A 23,107-nucleotide genomic window follows, 5' to 3' on the forward strand; every position below is an offset into this window, starting at 1 on the left:
GGGTCGGACGCGGTGGTGGATTCTACCAAGGCTGTAGTTTGTGATTTTCGTTGCCTAGTCTTTATCTTGCTGGAAGCCCCATAGAAACCTGCCTTGCTTCTTTCTAGTCTTTGTACACAATACTACGGTATACATCGATAGAGCACAATTACCATCCCAACATGCATATTGTGTAACCCTTGCATATTGCTTCAGCCACTAGTGCAACACTCATACATCCGACTTGCCGGTTTGCCCGATTCTTCATCTCTCCTCTATCCTATTCACGCAAGAATGGAGTATGTCATAGGCGTTGGGGCTTGGCTCCACCATTCTGCAACAATTCTAGCCTTCAGTCGCCATCGGATATCGGCTCAGGCTCCATGGACAGGAGGGCCTCTTTTGCCGTGAGTGAGGAAAGCATTCTTGTGATAAGGGTTGGAATGGCGTGTATAAGACCGTGTTGAGTCCTCTTCATTCCATACACCATTGTCAACAGCATTTCATTCTTCCTTCTATTGTTCTTCTTCTTACATTATCCACAAAAAGCCAGTTTTTTCTTGCATCTATATACCCATTCTTCAAGCGAAAGTCTTCATTCAAGTGATAGCCCACAATGGCGTCTTCCACTACCCAAACCCCCGGCAAGCGGCTTCTTGCCAATATCGTCGACGACCTTGCACTCTCCAACCCTACCCAGAAAATGGGAGTCATTCCCAGCAAAGATGGTATCAAGACAGTCACAGCAAGGGAGCTCTCCGATGCTGTACATGCAACGGCCTGGTGGATTGAGAAGCATATTGGCAAAGCGACAAAACAGGAAACCATTGCGTACATGGGCGCCAACGACATCCGCTATATCATTTTTGTCCTTGCGGCGCACAAGACGGGGTATAAGGTGAGACACTTGCCCTGGGCCAAGATGATCATTGATACTAATATGATGGCGAATGCAATAGCCCCTACTTCCCTCCACGCGTCTCTCCGATGATGCCTACCAACACCTCTTGACTGTCGTCGACTGCAACACGTTTTTTTATACGAAAGAGAAGCAACGCCGTGTTTCTGAGATTCAGGGGTTCCGTCAACATACAGCGTTCTATGAGGTTCCTCTCTCGGATGATATCCTGGCCGCACATGGGTCTATTCAATACCCGTGGAACCGGAGTTATGAGGAATCTGAGGACGAGATGGCATTGATTATCCACAGTTCTGGAACAACTGGTATGTCTCCTTCGGAGAATGGAAGATAGAAGGTTCTGATGAAGTCGCATAGGAATGCCCAAGCCCGTACCTCTAACCCACGGATTCTTCGCTACCATTGACCACAACCTGCACCTTCCCTCCCCCAAAGACAGACAGTCGACTCTCTTCAATGACCTTGGTTCCGACCACCTTGTTCTCTCCACCACTCCCTTCTTCCACCTTATGGGCTTCCTTGCATTCACCGAGTCGATCTTTCACAGCGTCCCCTTCGTCAACCTCCCTGACAAGCCGCTTTCAGTCGACTTGCTGGCAGACACCATTAAGCAGACCCACGCAACAGCCGCGATGCTCCCTCCTTCGATCCTTGAAGACATGAGCCAGTCAGAGATTGGAATTGAGACGCTCAAGTCTCTAGACTGTGTTTACTTCGCCGGAGCTCCACTCGCCGTCGAGACGGGAAACCATCTATCCAAGTACACAAAAATTATCACTGTGTTGGGGTCAAGCGAAATGGGCATCATTTGTTCCTTTGTTCCTCAAGGCGAGGGCAACTGGATGTACTTTGAGTGGAACCCTGCCTATGGCGTGAAGATGGAAGACGCTGGCGAAGGGGCGTACGAGCTGGTTATTCCGCGCAGAGAAGACTCTCATGCTATCCACGGCATCTTCCATACATTCCCCGATATTTCAGAGTATCACTCCAAAGATCTATTTGTTCAGCATCCTGAGAATCCTAACCTTTGGAGATACCATGGCCGGCGTGACGACGTCATTGTCCTTAGTAACGGCGAGAAACTGAACCCCATCACGTTGGAAAAGATTATCGAGGGCCATCCAAAGGTTCAGCGTGCTTTACTTATTGGCCAGAGTCGCTTCCAGACGTCGTTACTAGTCCAACCTGTCTGGCCGGCAGATGGGTCTTCGATCGACGAGACTGCATTTGTCAATGAAATCTGGCCGGTTGTGGAAAGGGCCAACCAAGCAGTCCCCAACTATGGACGTATCACGAAGAGCAAGATCCGCTTGGCTAGCCCTGAAAAACCGTTCAAGACTACCCCTAAGGGGACAACACAGCGTCATGCAGTCAACAAGGACTACGCAGATGAGATTGAAGCTATCTACTCGGCAGCTGAAGAAGAGAGCGATGTTCAGGCCGCCCTGCCTTCGTCATTCGATAAAGATAACATGACATCCTACGTCCGTCAACTGGTCTGCTCTCTTATGGAACGCGAGGACATCAAAGCCGACGACGACCTATACAGCGCGGGTCTCGACTCCCTGCAAACAATCCAGCTTGCTCGGATCCTGAAAGCCGCAGTCTCGTTCCAAGAACCAAAAGCGCCTGCCATCACAGCTCAGCACGTCTATTCCAACTCAACTGTGTCTCGCTTGGCGCAGTTTCTCGTCGGTATTCTCACCGGCCAATCTGTCACAGAGACCGTGTCCCGCGTCGACCGTATCAATAACATGATTTTTAAGTATGCGGACAGTTTCCCACAGCACTCACCTGAGACTGTTCAGCGTCCTCAATCTGGACCTCAGACGGTCATTGTGACGGGCTCCACCGGCTCCTTGGGAACTTACCTCCTCAACACCCTTGTGAACAACAGCAATGTCAAGAAGGTATACTGCTTCAACCGCTCCGACGCAGCGTCACGCCAGACCTCCAGTTTCAAGGAGAAAGGCCTCGACGCCTCCGCTCTAGAGGATGTTAACAAGGTCGAATTTCTCAGAGTCTCCTTTGGCGAGAAGCACTTCGGACTACCTGACAACAAGTATCGCGAGCTTCTAAGCACCGTCACCCTCATAATCCACAATGCCTGGGCCGTCAACTTCAACATCCCGCTGGAATCATTCGAGATACCACACATCCGTGGTCTGAACGAGTTCATCACTTTCAGCACCGCAAGCAAGCACAACGCCCATCTATCCTTCGTCTCCTCAGTCGCTACAATCGGCGCATGGACAGCTGATATGGGATCTATTGTCCCTGAGAAGGCTTTCGAGACGCCAGAACCTGTCCTGGAGCAGGGATATGGCGAGTCCAAGCATGTCGCAGAACGATTGTGCCTGGAGGCATCGAAGAAGTCGGGTGTTCCAACCAGCATCTTCCGAGTCGGACAAGTAGCTGGTCCGACGACGGAGAAGGGACTCTGGAATAAGGCCGAGTGGCTTCCTAGTCTTGTGGCAACTTCCAAGGCATTAGGGAAAGTACCCTCCAAGCTGGGTGGGTATGAAATTGACTGGGTTCCTGTGGTATGTACTTGTTCTAACCAGCCTTGCAAGCTGAGATTAGTTGCTAACTAATCGATACAGGACACACTCGCAAAGATCATGATCGAGCTCCTCGAATCCCGAACCACATTCACAAACAAAGAACAAGAGAAAAACGCCTTCTTCCACCCAATGAACCCCTGCAAAACAACCTGGTCTTCACTCGTCCCAGCGGTGCAAAAAGAATACAATATCCCCGCTGTCCCCATCGAAGAATGGATAGCCGACCTCAATGCAATTAACGCAAAGAGTCCATCTGACGAAGAGGTTCAGCAAAAGCCAGCGCTGAAATTACTGGACTTTTATCGTGGGCTGGCGACTGGGGAGGGCATGCTTTCTGCACCCATTGATACGAGTAAGACGCGTGCTTCTAGTGAGAGTTTGAAGGGGTTAAAGGCTATTGGGCCGGAACTTATGGTTAACTGGATGAAGCAGTGGGATTTTTAGAGTATTGTACGCTCTTTGAGAGCGTGTATATAGAGTTTTAGAGTATTACTTAGCGATTTCTTCCTGGAACTACCGAACTCATCTAGAAGTACCTGATGTAACTAGGGTATCTTTCCTTAAGAGAGCAAGCACACCTAGAATAGAAACCACAAGACATTCCATGGATTCATTACCAACCGCTCCACCCAAAAAACACCAGCAAACCACATAACCTCCCATCCATACCATAATATCTACCTACCAACCTCCCCCCTGCCACGTTCCACTCCCCTCTCCCCAGCTACCAAAGCCAAATACCTCCCCTTAGAGAAACTCCTAAACCTCCTCCCCCAAGCAATAAACACCCCAACACCAGCCAAAATCACACACGCAATGACCAAAATCGTCACAAGAACCCACTTCAACCCAATCGCTTCTTCCCAGGGTGATAAGGCGAATATGAATGCCGTGCTGAAGGCGTTGCGCACGAGCGTTACGGAGACGAGGGAGGGGCCGATTATCTATCCCCCATGTTAGTATAGTATGTCGGGTACTAGGTGGGCAGGGTACATACCTCCTCATAGCAATCCGTAAGATACGTGATGACGATCCCATTAACAGGCGCAACGCCCACATTATACAACCCCAACCCAACCGCCACAACCGGCCACGGTAAACCCCCGCTCAACCCAACGCCAAAGAGTAACGCACCAACCGGTATGAACATTAAAAACGGCAAAACGCACCACAGCCTTGTCTCAGGCTCATAGACCCCCCCGCGCCGCCGGGCAAGCCAAACAATCCACCAATCTGATAATGGTCCTGTGATTGCCGCGCCGATTGAGACGCCGATCATCCGTGGTAGATGCATCAGTCCGACCTGGGATGAGGTGAAGTTGTAGGGTGCGGAGGGGAGGAATGTGCTCATTGTTGTGGACATGATGTCGCCGAGGCCGACGAGGATGCCGTAGACTAGCGCTGTGAATGTTATTGCGGGGATTGTGAAGAGGAGGGTTAATGGGAGGGAGATGGTGTGGAGGTAGGTTCGGCTAAAGGAGGTGCTGCTGATGCTGGTTGAGGGGGTTGTGGTAGTTAGGGAGAGGCGTTGCCAGTATGTTTTGAGGGGGATGGAAGGGTCGATGGTGGGTTTTGTGAGGGCCGTAGGAGGGGATATGCTTTCGACGTCTGGAATGGCGTTGCTCGAGTCTTGTGGTTTCTTGTCCTCGGCTGCGTCTGCCTTGCTGGTCAAATATTCAGAAGGCAGAGGCAGAGTAGACACCACAGTCTCTCTCCTCTGAAAAGGGACATACTTAGTCTCCTCATATCCAAAGCCCACAACAATAACCGCCCCCCCAAAGACAACAACATTAATCCACCAAACCCACCTCCACCCTAACGCCCCCGTAACGAATCCAGCAACCAAGGGCCCTAGGTACGTAGCAAACAGCCAAACCCAAACATAAAGCGCATTCATGCGCCCGCGCTGATGCACGAAAAACAAATCCCTTATCGTCATCTGGACAATACTCTCCGCCAAACTCGCAAAGAAGCATTGTATCACATTAACGCCCATTAAATCGCCCACTGTTGTCATCCTTGCAGACCAAATACTAACCCCAAACTGTACGACCGTGCAAAGGAGGTATATGGGGCGGCGTCCGAATTCCAGAGCAAAGGGGATGAGTAGGAGTGAGCCTAGTCCCAACGCTGCGCAGCCGGCCGCGTAGCTGTCGTTTAGGATTTCGTCAGTGTAGCCTAGTTCATCTTGCATGGGGGACCAGGTTGGTGTTGGGGCGTTGATGAATTCTGCGACCATTGCTACCCAGAAGATGACCAGGCCCAGGTTGAGGCATTTGCGCCATGGGGGCCAGTTGAGGGGGTCGTTTGGGTCGGAGGTTGGTTGGGGGTGGAGGATGATTTCTCTAGATCCTGGGACTATGTTTCTTTCTTCGATGCGGACTGTGCCCGGAGGCCAGAGGGGTTCTGTAGTAGTGTTTGACATTATGATAGTTTGATGCTGAAATGCATCAGGTGCGAAAACACCGACGCTGGGTTATAACCCAGACGCAGAGAATTGGAGAAGACATCCTCATTGGCGGTATTTCTCATGCGTATCTTCGGCATGATACGAGCATGCAGCGTATCTCACCTCATGCCCTAAAGCTTGTTGATATTGGCTCTACCCCAACTGATAAGAAGGCGTAGTTCGGGACGACCCGCCAGTTGAGAAGTGCATGGCGTGCTCCCATCTAGTGGGGCAGATACTCCAAGTCTCCAAGCTTTTATAAGCTCCTTCGCCTCCAAACACTCCAACTTGCAAAGGACATCGAATCTAGAACAATGGCACCCAAAACGATACCACCCGTTCAAGAATCCCCAGCGGATAATGCGGCTACCACAGATGCGCATCCTACGCGCTTTGGTTTCCCGAAAGAAGGTCGTTACTCGCTATCGTACTGGCTCCAAGGAGTGCAGAGCGATCCCCTACTACACCACCGTACGACGCCTGATTTGCCTTCGTCGGCAGATATCGTAATCATCGGGTCTGGCGTGAGCACTAACAGTTTCTTCCACCACGAACGGCATCGCTAACGGGGTGATAGTTATCCGGGACATTAATCGCAAAGCACTGTCTCGAAACATGGCCTGAGAAGAGCATTGTAGTGCTCGAAGCCCGCGAGTTCTGTTCTGGCGCTACAGGCCGGAATGCCGGACACTGCAAGCCCGATCAATGGCGCGGGTTCAGCAAGTATGAGAAGGCTTTTGGGGCCGAGCAGGCGCTCAAGGTAGTTTCATTTGGAAAACAATGTTTCTTGCGGAATGAGATTGTTGACACCTGCAGATCCTGGACAACGAACAGCAAACATGGTCTGCCTTGGTCGATTACGTCCGCAAGAACAATGTCGACTGTGACCTCTGGGTAGGCGATACACTGGATGTCCCCATAACAAAAGAGGTAGCCGACGCTGCGAAAGAGACCTTTGATCGATTCAAGGCTGCTGGGGGTAACGTTGACCACATCAAAGTCACGCACGATCCGGCAGAGGCGAGGAAGGTTTGTCACCGAAGCCGCACCGAGGCCGCTTTCTCTACTGACCCTAGCAGATATCCCACATCAAAGACGCACAGGCTTGCTACGCCTGGTCGGCATCGACATTGTACCCCTGGGAACTCACAGCGCATGTCATGCGGGAGAACCTCGAGAAAGGCGTCAACTTCCAGACACGCACGAAAGTCACCAAGGTTGTCGCAGCTTCAAGTCCAGGGAAATGGGTGGTAAAAAGTGAGCGCGGGGATATCGAATGCACGCAGGTCATCCACGCCACAAACGCATATAGTTCCGCCCTTGAGCCATCACTGCGCGGGCTCATCTATCCCCAACCTCATATGTGCGATCGAGTCGTACCTCCAATTGCATTTGATGGATCCAATCCAGCTGGTTTAACGAATTCATACGGTGTGCTTCTACCGGATGGAGGATTGTTTAGCATCAACCCGCGAAGCACGTTAGAAGGATCAATTCTCTTCGGAGGCAGCAACCCCGGCCAACCAAAGCTAGAGAGCTGGCTGGAAAATCACCCGGAGCGAGGTATCGATGATAGCCTAGAAGGATTCAAGCCCGTAACAGACGCAGTTCAAACCTTTGCAGAGTCGCAAATCACAGGATGGAAGGCGAAATTCGAGCACGATAGCTGGAGCGGGATTATCGCGATGGTAAGTATCTAACCCATCTTATCCCAACCATGACAACGCACGGCAACCCGCTAATCGGCAATGACAGAGCGCCGACGGTGTCCCCTGGATAGGCGAATTACCCGGCCTACCAGGCCAGTGGATTTGCGCTGGGCACAACGGGCAGTAAGCTTTCTAAACTTCTATCCTATTTCTCTAAAGAAAATTTTACTAACTTCACCTAGTGGAATGGCTCGCATCTTCACGGCGGCACCAGGGTTAGTGAAATTGATGAACGGAGCCTCATGGGCCGAGACGCAGTTGCCGGATGTATACCAGCTCACCCCGGCTAGAATTGAGAGACTGAAGGATGTGCCCCGGTCGCGGTTATAGAGCACAGCAATATATAACGCCGAATCAGGAATACGGTTACTTAGCCATCTTTGAAGAAGGGGAATGATTGTGAAAAGGCAATTCCATAGAATATGGATGAAAGGAGGTGGCATCGACCGAAAAGGAAGGATACCTCCCTTGGGCGAGAGAACCGCACTAAACTCAACGGGGTAAACCTCGGCGTAGTCTCGGCTTTCAACACGCATGTAGATGGAGCCATCCAGTGGCAAATAATACTATATAGTATAGAATCACGACTCAGTTGACAGAACTCTACCAAGTAATAGCTATAGCCACGAATAATGCTATTTCCGTGGTTCCATCTACAACCACAACCCGACCGTCTCAACATTCCCGGTACCGAGCGAGCGCACCCACGGAACCATCGTGTGTAGATACACCGACTCACTGACGGATAAGACAGCTGCACTCGCGAGCGAAAATATATCTCCAGCCTCCAGCATCCAACACTAGATAGCCAAGTACTCCTCCAGCCTCCAACCAGCCCAGCCATTCTCCCACTACCGTACCTAGTGGAAGCGTAGTGTCTCGCCCTGAGACGAAGATCCCGTCCGGAGCCCGGTTACCTGGGTGAACCGAAACGGTACCCCGCGCTCCATGTCTCAGATTCGATAATGTATGGAATCATGGCATCGATCGATCGACAATCGGTAGATACTGATAGCGATAACGATGGAAGTACGAAATATTTAGTTGGTAGATAGTTGTATGTATACTAGTTCATTCATTAAGTGTACGTGCGTAGATCTGTAAGGTAGTATCCACACGACAGAAATCCTCACCAGACTAGACAAGACGGCGAAAGCGGGATGGATGTTATGTACAAGTAAAGCAAGCAATGAAACAGCGAGAAAAGCTAATAAGCAGTATGAATATGAGGCAAGTAAGGAGGGTATGGCTGTATAAAGGAGAGACCAAATGCCAACGCCAAAGATGCAGCTGAATCGCAATATGAAATTAGAAATGAGCAAGGACGGCGGTAGGAAACGAGAATGCAGAACAGGGTTGCTTTTGAAGACGAGGAAAATGGAAATCGCGTGATTAGAGGGAGCGCAAGGGGATCGAGGCGGATATTGAGAAATTGAGTCGAAGTGGGAACGGAATGGAGAGATTATGTGGCGTGTGCGCTGTAGAGTGTTTGTGGATGGGTTGTTTTGGGTTGATTGGGGGCGGATGGTTTGGTCGGTCGGTAGCGAAATTGCGCATCGAACATATCATATTATATTGACTGCTCGAGAAAGCCGCAATATAGAATTTTCACCCCTGCAGGAATCGCCAAGGGCTGAGTCCCCTTGCATAAGGCCAGGAACCGCCGCGGCCTCCGGCTAAGCGCCCGCTAGCCAGCACCTAGAGCTGGTTGCTCGATCCGATCAGGTTCGGCTGCGAGATGCTGGCGTTCCCAGCGCGGTAACTAGCTCGGCGCTGCGAAAAGCTCAGCCTTGACAGCCGCCGAGTCAGCCGCCGTCCCAACTTCATCGGCTGTTCCTGCTCGTCGTCATTGGGGATAGGCGGGGGCGGCGGGATAGCCACAGATACAGAGCTCGCATTCGAGTGGCCGTGGAAGTTTGACGTCGACAGCGACGCCGACGTCGAGGATCTGCTCACGCCCAGCGTGGGATTCGAGTTGTTGTCGAAGAAAAACGAGGAAAAGGTCGACTGCCGACGGGCGCGGATGGCCTCGGCGGTGTTGCGCGGGTTCGGGGTCGTCGGGGAGGTAAAGTCTTCTTTGATGTCGTCGAGGGCGCGCGAGAAGCGCACGAAGCGGCGGGGTCGTTCGGCAATGCTGGGCTCGCGCTCCTCCAGGCCGTAGATCTGTAGCGGCGTCGAGTCGGGCTCTTCTTGGTTGAGGGGGGTCGAGTAGAAGCGAGGGTACTTGGGGATAGGCTGGCGCCGGGGGAGGATGTTTACCCAGGCATGTTGCTGAGGCGGGTATTGGCTGATGGGACTGTCAAAGGAGGACTGCGAGGAGTTGGAGGCGGATGATGGGAGCATGTTGGTCTGCTTTTTGGTTCTCAATATGGAGTAGGTGATGCTATAAAATGTACATGTGAATAGAGCGAGGTCAACGCGCAGCACTGACCAGAACGAGCGAAAGGTGAGGCAGTAGAAGGGGGGGCAGAAGGTTATAAAGAAGAAATGAAACTCGGAGAAAAGCAAAAAGGAAAACAGGCCAGCAGCCAGGAGGACCAAGGGGAGGATGTGGAACTGCCGGAGAGCTGCGATGTCTCCAGTGACTTACAATACTTACAATACACTGAGTCTTGGTAGTAGTACCTATTGTCTATTGACAATCTCTACCTTCTACTCTACCTTACCTTCATCCATCTCTACTCTCTACTCTCTACATCCTCAACTACCTGATCCCAAGAACACCTCAAAATACAAACCTTCAGCAGCCCCATGCCAAGTACGTTGCACTGTCTCAGCGATCCGAGACTCCGCCAGTCGCTGCCAGGCTGACTCGCACCATAGCAATGCTCCATGACGCGGCTGATCCAATCACACCACCGCGTGTTCAGTTCGTCAGTCAAGGTGTAAAAAAAGTTTCATGAAAATCCTCGTATAAATCGGAGACGCTCGCCCGAACCGAACAGCAGAGAAGAAGCGCAGTACGGGGCGTGGATCCAGAGCGGAACCATCGCATCCGATTTCATCCCATCCACATCCGTGATTCCCACTCCCACTCTTCCATCAACGTGATTGACTGACTGACTGACTGAAGTCTCACTCAGCAGCAGCAGGCAAACACCCTGTCTCAGCTCGCCATCTGGAAAAAAAACAGACAGACAGAAGGAATGCAAGATCGCCCACCAACCCCTGTCAACGTCTATAAAAAGAAATTAAAAAGCAGAAAAAAGAAAAAGCCACGGCGCCTCGCAACGCCAACCGGCCACCCGGGCTCGTCTGCCAAAAGCATGGCGAATGCTGTCGTGGTGGGGTGCGTCAGTTTAGGCCGGAACAGGTTTAGTGCTACACTGCCTCTAACTGAGTTTTCTAGGGGGAGGATTATTGCATCTAACGACCTCGAGAATTGGTGAGATTCGGACGTGGTTCCGGTGAGGAGCTCTCAAACATAACTGAACTGTCTTTGTTTGTTGCTTCAGTTTTGAATCTTGAGCTTTGACTACACCCGTACTCCATGTTGACCGTCGAGTCTGTTCTCAAGTTCTCTGTTGACTGGTGGAGAAGACATGGATCTGAGCATGCTCCATACTCCCCTCTGATTGGTCTATTCTTCCCAGTCGCTTCGACGTTCCGAATCCGGAGATGAGACTGGAGGCTCATGCTGAGTACGGGGTACAACAACTATCTACAAGTTCATGGTTTGAGAGTACAACCACAGATGTCTCGGTCGGAGAATATTGACATCTCGATCTCAAGACAATGCGATCGCATGTACAGACTCTAAAATTCTAGACCTTTCGCATCGCACCGCATCGCAGCCTTGCATAGACAAGGCAAATATGCGCTGTCCGTCTCACTCACGCAGAATTGCCATTTGGGCTGGCTAACAAGGTACACCGCAGATGAACCACATTTCATGGAATCCAGTGTTTGGTCAATTGAAGTTCGTTCCCCTTGGCGGTGTTCTTTCTTCTCATCTCATCTCATCTAAGCGCCGAGAGTACTTTCTTTTCTCTAGTTGACGGGTCTTGCAGTGAGTCAAGGAGGTCGTACAAAGTCCCATCCTTGGTTCGTCACCCTGAATCTGAATTCGAGCCATATTCAAGATCCCCCCCTTCCTCAAATCCGCCAAGAAAGAGGAAATTACCCTCCACTTCTCGTATTACTACATTATTGCCCCCATCCATCTATTCCTCGCCCTGATTCCTGACCTAATCTCCTAACCCTGCTTACTTACCCTCAAATCAAAACCGAAGATCCTACCCTGATCTTCACCTCCGCACGCCCTGCGCCTTCTCTCGAAGAATGTATTATGATCGTCGATTACCAACTGCCACTGATATCATACCACTCATTCCATGATCGGCTTCCGCTTGACGTCACGTCAGTCAAGTCAGGGAGTGTCATTTTGAGTTTGACTGGCATGAACATAATCAGGGTCAGGGACTGGTAGGATGGGGATGACCGAAAACGGTGCGGAGTGCGAGTGCGAGGGGATGGCGAGTCATGATGGGAGTGTGAGGTCATGTTTTCAGGAGGTACAGGTACTCGTAGTAGTAAGGAGTAAGATTGCGATGTCGACGTGGCGATGTACAGACTACAGAGGGCAGTGTGAGTTAAGTTCAGAGGACCAAAAATGAATACAGGTACATGGAAGCGACCTCTGGTGTTCGGTTCGTGTCGTGTTGATTCGTGTTCGTTGTCCGTTGTCCGTGGTACCGAGATTTGGACCGGGTGTACCTTGGTACAACGCCGACCATCACCAACCACGGGTATACCGGCTATGGTAGGTGATAGCAGAACCATGGATGGGATTAGTAGAGTGCTCGTTTATTCTAGAAAAATCGTAAATGTATTCATGATCCAATGACAATTGATTGTAATTCTACCTGAGCAAGAAAAGCGAGTCAACTACTCCGTAAAACAAATTCATAACTAATGCATGTACAAATAATGCAGTCCTAGAGTATACTCCGTTATGCATTCCCCTTGTCCGTATAAAGGCATTGCGCCCGTTCCAATCAACCCATCAACCCAACTCAACTCCAACTCCAACTATCTCCAACTTCCGGGGATCTTGGCAGTCTTCAGAGGTTATCCCGACGTCGGTTTTTTCGTCGTGCATTGCGCATACAGAACTTGGGGTATCCTGAGCTGTCATCGACACTTCGGCTTCCCCGTCCAGTCGCCCACGGTTCCCAAGTTTGAGCCACGCACGCACGTCGCAGTCGCACGTCGCACGCTCTAACGCACTGCATATTCGACATTCCAGAAGATTCGGCTGAGATCTCGTAACACGACAGTTTGCCTTGTTAGTAATGAATACTGGGTGAGCTGAGTTGGATTGGGTCGGATTGGATTCGTATGCGCACTGCCGCTGCCACCGGCTTCGAACTCGGACTCGTGGTCTGGAAATGGGTCTGGTTCCCATACTTCTCATCTCATCTGTCGCATTGATATGCGCGTCGTCTATACGTCTCACTCATCCCGTTGCATCTCATCTGTCGCATCATGGTATCATATCACATCATATCAATTCGAACATAAGCTGATCTCACATAACAAACATCAAATTCGTATCTGCATCGCGCAATCGTCAGCACCAAGCCCCATTCACCATAAGCGAAGATTACTCCCCATCCAAGAAGAAAGAAGAGAGGACTTACCAAGCGGATGACTACAACTCAACTGCGGTTTCTGCGAGTACTTCCCGTCCAACTCCGCGCGAATCAGATTCAGCAGTTGCACATAGCTGAGGTTCGGGTGTTGGTGGAGGACCCGGATAAACGCCCAGCTTAAGGCGCCGCGCGCTTCGCCGTCTTGGAATGTGTCGGCTCTATTGACAGCAGAAGAGAAATTAGTATGCGTTGGTGTGTCTGTTTTGGGATAGGTTTGTGGGGAGTCCGTGTGGGAATGTGGCAGCCTAGCTTAGCCTCGCCGTTTTGACACCGGGCTGAGCCAGCGCATAAGCAGGCATACGCGTCCCGACTCCCGACCGCAGCATTCCAATTATTCTGAAACATGGAGAAGGGAACGAAAGAAGGAAAGGAAAGTAAGGAAAGAAATACGTACGAAGTCTGCGTATCCTTTGACCCAGAAAACATCACCACGTCCGCGGGCGACGTCTTCGTTCTCACTGTGCGTTGTCTCGCGGAATCGCCTATCGCTGCTTTCTTGAAGAACCCGATTGCTGTCTTTGCCATGCCGCCGAGGTCTCCGCTTGCGTAGGAGGTTATGGCGGAGAAGAGGTCGGATGCGGCTTCTTTGGCGAGGTTGGGTTCTTTGAGAATGCCCTGTCATATTCTTCTGTTAGTGGTTCTCGGTTCGTAGGACTGGTGAAAGGTAGGTGCCTCACCTGCGTAGAGTAGACGTAGGGCAGGTCGAGGGCTGTTCCTGAATGGCAGGAGTCAAAGACTGCTGTGAGTCGGACACCCGGTTGGAGAGGTCGGACCCTGTAGTTAGATGTTAGTACGAGGTAGAGCAGTTTAGGGATGGAAGACAAACATGATATCGTGCATCTGGTCGTCGACGATATGTCCGACAGTGCGGTAATCAACGGGATAAATCACATCGTCGAAGCCTGTAATCGCTGTCAATTCCTGCTTGGGTATACCAGATCAACAAACTCACCATCTTCCTCATCGCCATCAAGATCAGGCGTCCGTCCACCATGCCCTGCAAACCGTCAATGGATATTCCCTATAATCTCAATGAAAACCAAAACATACCGGAAAAATGAATAAACAACGAATCATTCGGCTGCGCCCCATTAACAAGCCACTGCATCGCCCGCAAAATATTCGCCTTGGTCGGAACACTCTGCGGATTCTTCTGGTCGTCCGTCAAGATAACCATATCCTGCCTCTGATAGCCATGTCTTTCATGCAAGAAAGTGGACACGTTCGTCACGTCATTAATGCACCCCTGCAGCTGGTTCGGCTGCCCGAAGTAGTTGATCCCGATGAGTAGCGCTTTGCGACGCCCTGTACAGGCTGAGTACTGAAAGCGGTAGTTTGAGGGGGCGCCGCGGCCGAAGTGTTGTGCTGTTGTTGGGGGGCGGGGTGGTGGGCTGCTGTTGTTGTTGTTGATGTTGTAGGCGTGCCCGTTGAGGCTGTTACTATGCGGGCGCGGAGGAGGGCCAGGGCTTGGGTGCGAAGTTATGCCGAGGCCGTGGTTCCATGGTTGGGGGGAGTCTGGAGTTGTTAGTTTATAGTTATGATTTAGTAGAAGAGGGGTATTACTTTGATAAGGTCGCGCATCAGATGAAGCTGGGCGTGGAGGCAATGGCGGTGTGCCGTACGGCGTTCCATAAGGCGATGGCAAAGGCGGATACGGCGACGGGGAAAACCCAGGCCCAGCGTTAGGAGGCGGAGGGTAGTTTGGCGGAGGGTAACCTTGAGGAGGGTAATGGCTGCGGCCAGTCAATTCATCCTTCCGCCCACAATGATGTTTATGACCATGAGAGTGGTGGTGTTTGTGATGATGCTTATGATGACAGTGCCCGTACCTGTATGGAGGCTGCGGAGGCGACCAATGCTGCGGCGGAGGACCGCTCCAGGTCGATCGCGGGTGCGATCCGGGAGGAGGATAGGAGTACATCAGAAGGAGTGTGTCCGGAGTAAAGGAGTGAAGAAAGTGTGTATGTTGGATGCTCTTGCGGTGAAGAGCATAAGCATGCACTACCAGCGATAGTCTCGGCTAGGAAGGGCAAGTGGAGGCACACCACAAACTCAACAAGAAGGATCGAATGGCAAACAAGCCCAAGAAACCTAAGTCAAGAGAAGACAAGAGAAGAAGAAAAAGACGGTGGGAAGGAAACCCCAGGAATTGGAGCCGTTAAGGAGTTCGCACAGGGCTGGCTGATGCCTGCAGATTGAGCAATATGATTGGTTGACAAAGAGACCCATCCGTAGGGCAGAGCACATGGAACTTTATTCTTTTCTTAGCAGATTCCACTGCAGGCAGATACATTCTACATATATTTCAACGGCTATCGGCACGGACACGGATAGCAGATCTCTTCTTGGCCGTGAATCGTGCCAAATAGATGAATTAACAATCTTGTTGACTTGGATAATTAAGGCTGTGAACTGAGTTGGAGAATTCATAAGCTGGCTTTGCCGGGCGTAAGATCTTAGTTTGGCCCTTTCAGCCGCTCATAGGCCGTACTTTCAGTCTCAGCCGCATTGTCTTTTGTCCTTTGCAGTGGCAACTGGCGGCACATTCTCCCGCTTGTGGATTTCCAACTTGGCAGTGTTTCCCCGCATGATTCATATCGCATACTATCTTCATAATGGAGTACCGAAGTTGCGAGGTGTATATCAAACGACGTCAGGGTATTTCCTCTACCACTCTTACTTGCAGTCCTCATAGAAGTATGCCATTGTCGTAGGTGTAATTTATTATCTTTAACAAATTACTACTTGGGAATATTTGGGAGCCTATACAAAGCTAAGCGAGAGAAGTTGATTATTTCCTCAAAGATCCCATTACTTGATTCAGTTTTCCAAAAGGCGCGACGCGATAGCCCACAAAAATCTATATAACATAAGTCCTGCCTGTCTTTTGATTTGATACGAATCTATGAGATCATGTGATCACTAGCGGCGTGGCCGCTAGCTACTCCAACCCCCTGAGGATTGGACCCCTGAATAGAGATAGAGAGATATCGTCAAGAAGAATCTATCGAAGAAATAGAATTGAGCCCTATCGTTAAAGGCATCCGCTCCTTAATAGGCTACGTGCGTGTAGTCGATACAGTCGTCATTCTGCCCTCTCCTTCCCCTGGGCCTGTTGTATTCGTAACATGATTCTACCATAATTTACAAAAAGATCTAGAGCGGCAGTGGGACGTAGAACGATGGTTCCCGCGCGGCCCACCACGAAAAGCCGCTCCCGGCTCCCCTAAATATGAGGTCCTTGGCACAACTACCTACTTTTTCACTTACATACAACTCCTAGCATGTCTCTCATCAAGCACCACAAACAATGGCCCGAACCAGGTATCCCCTAATCTATTCGCTGCGCCGCAGAGCCCGCTGAGTATGACGAGTTCGACCCCGCCACTCGCGCGTGGAGACACTTTGTGCGCGATCAGTGGAATGCCTCCAAGACAGGCCTATCCAGACAGAGACGAGCACTAGTTGAGAGATGGGCTACAGCAGATCAATCATTTCGCGACGAGTATAATTCTCGTGCTCCGATAGATGAACCGACGTTCGAGCGCTCAAGCATAGAACCCTGTCTTGAGGGGTGCTCGTCGTCTAGAATCGGCGATATAGCCATTCACTTGTCTGAATGGACACCAGAGCGCGAAGTTCTAATTGAAAAATGCCTGATCTTGTTTACGGGGTGGGAGTTTACCGGGAATGGACACCTTTACAGCAAGTTCAACGCCTTGATGCCTTCGTTCATCTCAATATCTACCCCATCATCACCAACTATCACAATCTTAACCACAACCATAAAATTCGTGCAAGGGATAAAATTCCACTGCAGCATCGCCGACCCAAACTTTCTAGATATGCACATGACCACCAACGGAACCGTTCTCTTTGCAGATCCAGGTCCGATATTCATCATTGACGATCGTGCGCAGGAGACGGGGTTGATTCTCTTGCTTGAATATGAGAACAATGGCGCTCCGGAGTTATGGCGCGTATTCAGCTCGTGGATAAACACTTTGGGGACTATTGGGCGCGTGTGGAGATGGGGGATAGGGTTGAGGCGGCTATGGGGGGGAGGGAAATGTATGAGTTTGATGAAGGTAGAGATCAGAGTAAAGAGGGTGAGATTGTGATGGAGATGGAATCGTGAGTTCTTCTCATTTTTCTGTCTTCTCTTCTGTTACTTCTTTCCTTCCACCATCTAATTAATGTATGTCAGAGTCGATCTCACCCGCCCATTATTAGATCTCTTTGTCGAGTACAACAAGATCGGACCTGGTGATCGTGATAACCGCGAGTGGACTGCTGGGATAAATGAGCGGTATGCATCGGCGTATTTGGATGCTGAGCGGGAGGGAAATGGAGTAGCTATAGGGTATGACTTGCGGAGAGTGCTAATCGATGGATGGAAGCCGTTGGAGATCGTGGAACTATAGGTCCTCAGAGCTGTACTTGGGGGAATAAGCACATACCAAATGGCTCCATATAATTCAGCTCGATTCCAGGAGACTGAATGGAAGATAAAAACCAGCTGGAGCAATCTTCCACTTTCCATTGAAGCGGCGTTGCAGCTCGAGTTCCAGGAAAAGGGACGACCAACAGCCGATATGGAAAACGGAAGGAGCCCACCACGTACAGGGAAGTGGTACTACTTGGCGATCGGCTAACGTGTCTAACGTTTGTTGCGCGAAATACACCAAGAAGGTTTGCCATAGCCTAGGGAAGAATCGCCTTCACCGGTTTTTTATTCAACTGAAGTATCTACTATCTACAAGGGCCGGCCGGCAACCACAGAATGGAAGGAGGCTCCTCGTCGGTGACAGGAAAGATATTCTGCGACAGATAAGATGAGAATCTGAAACCGTTCGCTGCACAGGGCTACAGAGCCTCGATGTCCGATAGTGGAGTTCTAGGGCAAAAGGGCAGGTTGATCAAGCACAGAAGTCCTGATCTCTTCTCGGTTATTTCCAATTATCGTGGCTCCAGCAGCCCGCGACGAACATTGCGCCTCACCAGGTACTGGACGTTCTATAATATTCCGATCCACTCACTATAACATATAATTCAAGAACTTACGTTTCTGCATGACACCAATGTCGTCGCTTCGAGATTTCGAACCGAGCGAGTCAGGCGATTCTTGCGCTGCAGGATGAGCTACGAGAAACGATCGGATAACGATTGCGTGCTTGGTGCCAATCAGATACGGTGACTTGCAGAAATCAATCTATCGGTTAGGACCGCCAGGGTCCAGAACCTCCAGAACCGGTTCTTGCTCCGCGAGAGGATTCTGAGAGTCATGAGACTGGAGTTTGCCTCTTGTTCGTGGGGGTACCAGGTCCTGACTGAAGGTTCCAAAGTCTGGGTATTTGCTGGGCATTTGCTGGGCTCCTTTCCACTGCTGTTGAAACCGAGTCTGACGATAAGAGCAGTTTTCCTCCAATGCTTCCAGAACAATCAGACAGACTAGACGAAGAACTCAATTCCAACAACAAGGCTGAAGAAGAATCTGCTGCAGGATGATGGTTACACGTGGGAGAGGGGATCTTACCGAGTCCAGAGTCATCGTGCGCTCTTGGCCCCCTCTTCTCGAATAGCAGGACTTGGTATAGACTCCAGCAATGTAACGGAGCCATCTTATCTGATCATCTCCGCCAATGAGGGCGGGCGTGCCCAGCCGCGGACTCCAGCCTTCAGCCTTGGCATTGCCGCCGACCTCGCTCCTGCATTCTCGTTCGGGGAGAACGTGGGTTGATCTTTTGGTTAAATTCGGGGTCTGACCTTTTATCTGATCTGAAAGATTGCCAGTGAATCCTCTTTCTATTTTCCCTTCCCTCGTGCTTGAGCATCGGACAATTCGTCGACTATCATGGCTGTACGGAGCCCTAACGAGATGAGTGGGGTTGGCCATGGAGTGTCGGCTTCAACCGACATTGAAAAGTCCATTGCGTTGGACCCTCAGGCGCTGCCAGTGTCTCCCAGCCGTGATGATGAAATTCTCGATTCCGATACGGGCAGCAACTTCCAGGAGGGTGTTCACCGTGCTAGAGCGATTACAGCCATCTGGTCCAAATGGAACCTTATCGCCTTATTCTGCCTGTAGGCACTTCCATCACTAACTAATTTTCTCGAACTGTAATGACTGGTTCTCTTCCTAGGCTCTATATTATTTCCTTCGTCGACTACCTCCAAAATGCCATCGACTCTGCCCTCAACCCCTACATCACATCCTCCTTCGGCAAGCACGGTCTCTTGAACGTGGGAAGCGTTCTGTCCTCCATCATCGGTGGCGTCGCGCCGCTCGCTCTCTCGAAGGTAGTTGATATCTGGGGTCGAGTTGAAGGCTTTGTCGTCATGATCACTGTCTGCGTAATCGGCATGATCATCAAAGCGACCTGCAAAACCGTCGAACAATATGTTGCCGCGCATGTCCTCTACTGGACCGGTCATATTGGCATGATCTATGTTATTGAGGTTATGATCTCCGATATGACGAGTCTCCGCAACCGGATGATTTTCTTCGGTATCAACGGCACTCCTCGGATTGCGAGTACCTTTGCCGGTCCGGCCATCGCGGATCTGTTTTACAAACATCTCAACTTCCGCTGGGCTTTTGGAGCCTTTGCCATTATCCTCATTGGATGCAGTACGCCTGCCATGGCATTGATGGTGTACATGTCGCAAAAGGCCAAAAGGGAAGGCCTCATCGAGCCCCGAATGCGAACCACAGAGAGGACCTTGTTCCAGTCACTCAAGCACTACTTCATTGAGTTCGACGTCCCCGGTATCTTGCTCATCACCGCAGCTCTAGCTCTCCTCCTCCTCCCCTTTAGTCTGGTCTCGTACGCCCCCAACGGGTGGAAAACAGGCTACATCATCGCAATGCTCGTTCTAAGCGTCATCCTCTTCCCCTCGTTCTACCTCTACGAAGCCTTCGTCGCACCAGTCCAATTCCTGCCCTTCAAGTACCTCAAACAAGGAACGATCATCGGTTCAGCCCTCCTCTACGGTCTAATGTTCCTATCCACATTCACCTGGAACGGCTACTACAGCTCCTACCTCCAAGTCGTGCACCGCCTATCCCTGAAGAACGCAAATTACGTCCTCAACGCCTACTCCCTAACCTCAACCGTCTTTGCGCCCCTCATCGGTGCCCTGATAAGCTGGACAGGGAACTTCAAATGGACAGCATACACTGGCGTCCCCATCATGCTCCTGGGAACAGCCCTAATCATTCCCTTCCGCACACCATCCACAAACCCCGGCGTTCTAGCCCTTACCCAAATCCTCGTCGGATTAGGAAGCGGCTTCTTCACAGTCGCATCTAGCATCGCCATCATGGCCCCTGTGTCCCACCAGTACATCGCCGTCGTCAACGCCCTAGGCGGGCTCTTCGGCGGCGTCGGGTCCGGAATCGGTCTCGCTATCGCAGGGGCTTTATGGAACAACCTCCTCCCGCAGGAACTTGAGAATCGGCTCCCCGCGAACCAGAAGGAGAACGCGCGCACTATCTTTGGCGATATTGTACTACAGATGGAGTTCGCGGATGGGAGTCCGGAGCGCGAGGCGATTGTTGGCAGTTATGCGCATGTTATGAGGCTTATGGTTATTGCGGGGGCGGCGCTCATGCCGCTTTGTTTGGTCAGTATTGTTATCTGGAGGAATATTAATGTTAGGAAGGTTGAGGAGGAGAGGGGGAAACAGACTGGGCGGGGGACGATCTTCTAGATGGATGGTGAGGGGGGATATATATACCTGGTACCACAGGGTAGGGTTTGGCAGGTTAAGTAGAGACTTAATGAGACTTATATGGAAGCCAACGGTTGAGATAATATAGTATTTTCTGCTCTTCTCTTGCTTGCTTTCGATTCAGTAGGGGGTTTGCCTGTCGGGACAGCGGTCAGTTATTGATGGCGCACCTAGGGTTTCATTCCCATCAATAGAAGCCTGCAGAGTTGACCCGGTCAAGTTTCCCCTCAGCTTCAAACTATCAAAACAGTCAGACAGGTAGATCCAAAAGAAGAAGGCATGTCACATTATATTGAAGCATTGGGTAAAAAAAAGACAAAAAGGAAAAGATCAAAAGAAAGAACATAACGTCCCTATTCTAGAAAAGAAAATCCCGGGGTATTATAAGAACCAACGACACAATCAACACCATCCAATGTCCTGCATCCCCCTAGAACCGCTCATCCCTAGCCCTCTGCTCCTCAAGCGTATACTCAGTGGTAACATGAATCGCCATCCCCCCATCATTCCCAACCGGCCGGTCACTAGGCGGCCGCTGATCCCTCGCCCCCTCAAGAATGTACTCCTCGCTATCACCAGATGAAACCCTCGTATCCATCCCAGAGATACTATTTTTCACCGTATTCAACTCAAACCCCTTCCCCCTCCCACCATGGCCATACGTACTCGCTCTCCCCCGGCTCGAAATAAACGTCTTATTCCCACCGCCCGCTCCACTCGCCTTCGACCCGAAATTGTTATAGCCCTCGCTATTATAGTACCGATTATTGCTAGATTTCTTATTCCTGCCAGAGGAGCCAAGGAAGCGCGTGTTGCGGAAGAGGGGCTTTATGCCTGGTAAGGAGGCGACGATCGCAGCGACGAAACATTCGCGATTCGCCCAGCCGAGTGCGATGGGGAGCGAGGTAATGCTTTTTAGGGAGTAGTATGCGCGCAGGATGGTGCAGATCATGATGAAGAAGCCCGAGGAGAACATTAGTGCTAGGACGAGCTTGCGTTGGATCGGGACTTGGAGTTTTGCGAGGATTGGGATGGGGATTATTATTATGCAGACGTCGGATCTATATAAAGTGTTTTGTTAGTCTTGTTTTTGTTCTTGGGGGTGGATTGGAGGTCTCGGGTGGATGGGTAGGTAGGTAGCTGGTGACATACATTACGTTCAGAACGGCGATCTCGACGTATAGTGGGTTGCGGAGGGTGCAATTGTCTGGGACACTGATTAGTCTCTTCCATTATAGTAATATAAGCGCAGTTTCTCTCACCTCCTTGGTACGGCTGAATCTGCCAATTGCGAGTGATAGGCGTGCATAGACAGACGTGCGTTAAGACGCAAACAAGCCAGGTAACGACACAGAGACCCGCTGTTCCGACGACGAGGTTCCGATGCCATGTTCCAGCTCTATGAGTCAAAGGATGAGGGTTAGCTAAGCCCCAGTGGCCATGAATCTTGACATTATCACATACGTAAGCTTCCAGTAAAGACAGAGTAGAACGCCCTTCAAGCACCAGATATAGCACATGTACCAGATCCAGTTCATGAATGCTAGCTTTGAACCGAGGATCATGTCTGGGATCTGGGCTTCGGGGACTTGCATTGCGGTTTCTTCGTTCAGGCCGATGTTTGTCCCCAGGACGTCTGCGAGATTCCATTTAGTTGGCCGTCGGAAGGGAACAGCTGCAGATGCTGGGAAGAAGCAACTTACCCATCTCATAGATGTTGACCGTTTGCATCGTAAAGAATACCTTCAAAGATCAAGTCAGCTAATTTCACTCAATAGGTAATTGGGATCGCATACAATCGCCAACGTCGCAAAAGCATCGTCCAAGCGCAAGCCACGAAAGCCACCCATTTTCAAACGGGCAACCATCCGCAGAAGCAAAAAGGACGTGCCAATGCCATACTCGCTGAATGTCTCGGCATTTAGATTGTACACCATGATGGACGGTCAACAGGGGTTTGTCTTCAATCCTCAGTCCAATCTTCGCCGTCCCAGAACCACGGGCAGATTTATGAACTCTTCATCTAAAAACCCGGTAGATTGGGATTGTCTCGGGCTACGAACGGATCACGCCGTGCAGTTTCTATCGCTGCTTCTTGC

The 23,107-nt window shown here is 50.8% G+C and overlaps 7 protein-coding genes across 7 annotated transcripts; 3 read left to right on the top strand and 4 right to left on the bottom strand.

Annotated features, from left to right (window-relative positions):
• Positions 1 to 441: 441 nt before the first annotated feature.
• Positions 442 to 3,906, top strand: BDV14DRAFT_208468 (putative NRPS-like enzyme; the record flags this gene model as incomplete). The annotated part of the gene is made up of 4 exons (XM_073775404.1): positions 442 to 877; positions 939 to 1,203; positions 1,256 to 3,441; positions 3,502 to 3,906. The coding sequence occupies exons 1-4, from the start codon at positions 596 to 598 to the stop codon at positions 3,904 to 3,906; spliced, it is 3,138 nt and encodes a 1,045-aa protein (XP_073628989.1). The 5' UTR covers positions 442 to 595.
• A 233-nt stretch (positions 3,907 to 4,139) lies between these two features.
• On the bottom strand, positions 4,140 to 5,968 carry BDV14DRAFT_208471 (MFS general substrate transporter; the record flags this gene model as incomplete). Its single annotated transcript, XM_073775405.1, has 2 exons — positions 4,460 to 5,968; positions 4,140 to 4,406 (listed from the first exon to the last, which is right to left on the bottom strand). Exons 1-2 carry the CDS (start codon positions 5,885 to 5,887, stop codon positions 4,140 to 4,142), a joined length of 1,695 nt encoding a protein of 564 aa, XP_073628990.1. The 5' UTR covers positions 5,888 to 5,968.
• Positions 5,969 to 6,225: 257 nt separating this feature from the next.
• BDV14DRAFT_199477 (NAD(P)/FAD-dependent oxidoreductase) lies at positions 6,226 to 7,950 on the top strand (the record flags this gene model as incomplete). The annotated part of the gene is made up of 6 exons (XM_073773267.1): positions 6,226 to 6,435; positions 6,489 to 6,671; positions 6,728 to 6,940; positions 6,991 to 7,599; positions 7,667 to 7,743; positions 7,803 to 7,950. 6 exons carry the CDS (start codon positions 6,226 to 6,228, stop codon positions 7,948 to 7,950), a joined length of 1,440 nt encoding a protein of 479 aa, XP_073628991.1.
• Positions 7,951 to 9,318: 1,368 nt separating this feature from the next.
• BDV14DRAFT_199478 (uncharacterized protein) lies at positions 9,319 to 9,963 on the bottom strand (the record flags this gene model as incomplete). The annotated part of the gene is made up of 1 exon (XM_073773268.1): positions 9,319 to 9,963. The coding sequence occupies one exon, from the start codon at positions 9,961 to 9,963 to the stop codon at positions 9,319 to 9,321; it is 645 nt and encodes a 214-aa protein (XP_073628992.1).
• Positions 9,964 to 12,456: 2,493 nt separating this feature from the next.
• On the bottom strand, positions 12,457 to 15,387 carry BDV14DRAFT_171984 (caspase family protein). Its single transcript, XM_073768520.1, has 9 exons — positions 15,104 to 15,387; positions 14,838 to 15,007; positions 14,325 to 14,789; positions 14,227 to 14,271; positions 14,101 to 14,176; positions 13,952 to 14,048; positions 13,669 to 13,889; positions 13,263 to 13,432; positions 12,457 to 13,176 (listed from the first exon to the last, which is right to left on the bottom strand). The coding sequence occupies exons 1-9, from the start codon at positions 15,193 to 15,195 to the stop codon at positions 13,151 to 13,153; spliced, it is 1,362 nt and encodes a 453-aa protein (XP_073628993.1). The 5' UTR covers positions 15,196 to 15,387; the 3' UTR covers positions 12,457 to 13,150.
• A 3,706-nt stretch (positions 15,388 to 19,093) lies between these two features.
• Positions 19,094 to 21,050, top strand: BDV14DRAFT_208474 (major facilitator superfamily domain-containing protein; the record flags this gene model as incomplete). Its single annotated transcript, XM_073775406.1, has 3 exons — positions 19,094 to 19,358; positions 19,418 to 20,939; positions 21,027 to 21,050. The coding sequence occupies exons 1-3, from the start codon at positions 19,129 to 19,131 to the stop codon at positions 21,048 to 21,050; spliced, it is 1,776 nt and encodes a 591-aa protein (XP_073628994.1). The 5' UTR covers positions 19,094 to 19,128.
• A 388-nt stretch (positions 21,051 to 21,438) lies between these two features.
• BDV14DRAFT_199481 (uncharacterized protein) lies at positions 21,439 to 22,945 on the bottom strand (the record flags this gene model as incomplete). Its single annotated transcript, XM_073773269.1, has 6 exons — positions 21,439 to 22,069; positions 22,161 to 22,215; positions 22,271 to 22,407; positions 22,473 to 22,644; positions 22,712 to 22,751; positions 22,805 to 22,945. The coding sequence occupies 6 exons, from the start codon at positions 22,943 to 22,945 to the stop codon at positions 21,439 to 21,441; spliced, it is 1,176 nt and encodes a 391-aa protein (XP_073628995.1).
• Between the last annotated feature and the right edge of the window lie 162 nt (positions 22,946 to 23,107).

The sequence above is a fragment of the Aspergillus stella-maris genome, assembly GCF_047715825.1.
Source record: "Aspergillus stella-maris strain CBS 113639 unplaced genomic scaffold BDV14scaffold_22, whole genome shotgun sequence".
NCBI classification, from domain to species: Eukaryota; Fungi; Ascomycota; class Eurotiomycetes; order Eurotiales; family Aspergillaceae; genus Aspergillus; species Aspergillus stella-maris.

Bases quoted from the DNA above. Each gene is read 5' to 3' on its own strand.
- BDV14DRAFT_171984 (XM_073768520.1), bottom strand. From the start codon at position 15,195: ATGTACTCCTATCCTCCTCCCGGATCGCACCCGCGATCGACCTGGAGC. The intron at 15,008-15,103 runs GTACGGGCACTG...GACTGGCCGCAG, and splicing joins CCTCCGCAGCCTCCATACAG to CCATTACCCTCCTCAAGGTT. The intron at 13,890-13,951 runs GTGAGGCACCTA...AGAATATGACAG, and splicing joins CCTACGTCTACTCTACGCAG to GGCATTCTCAAAGAACCCAA.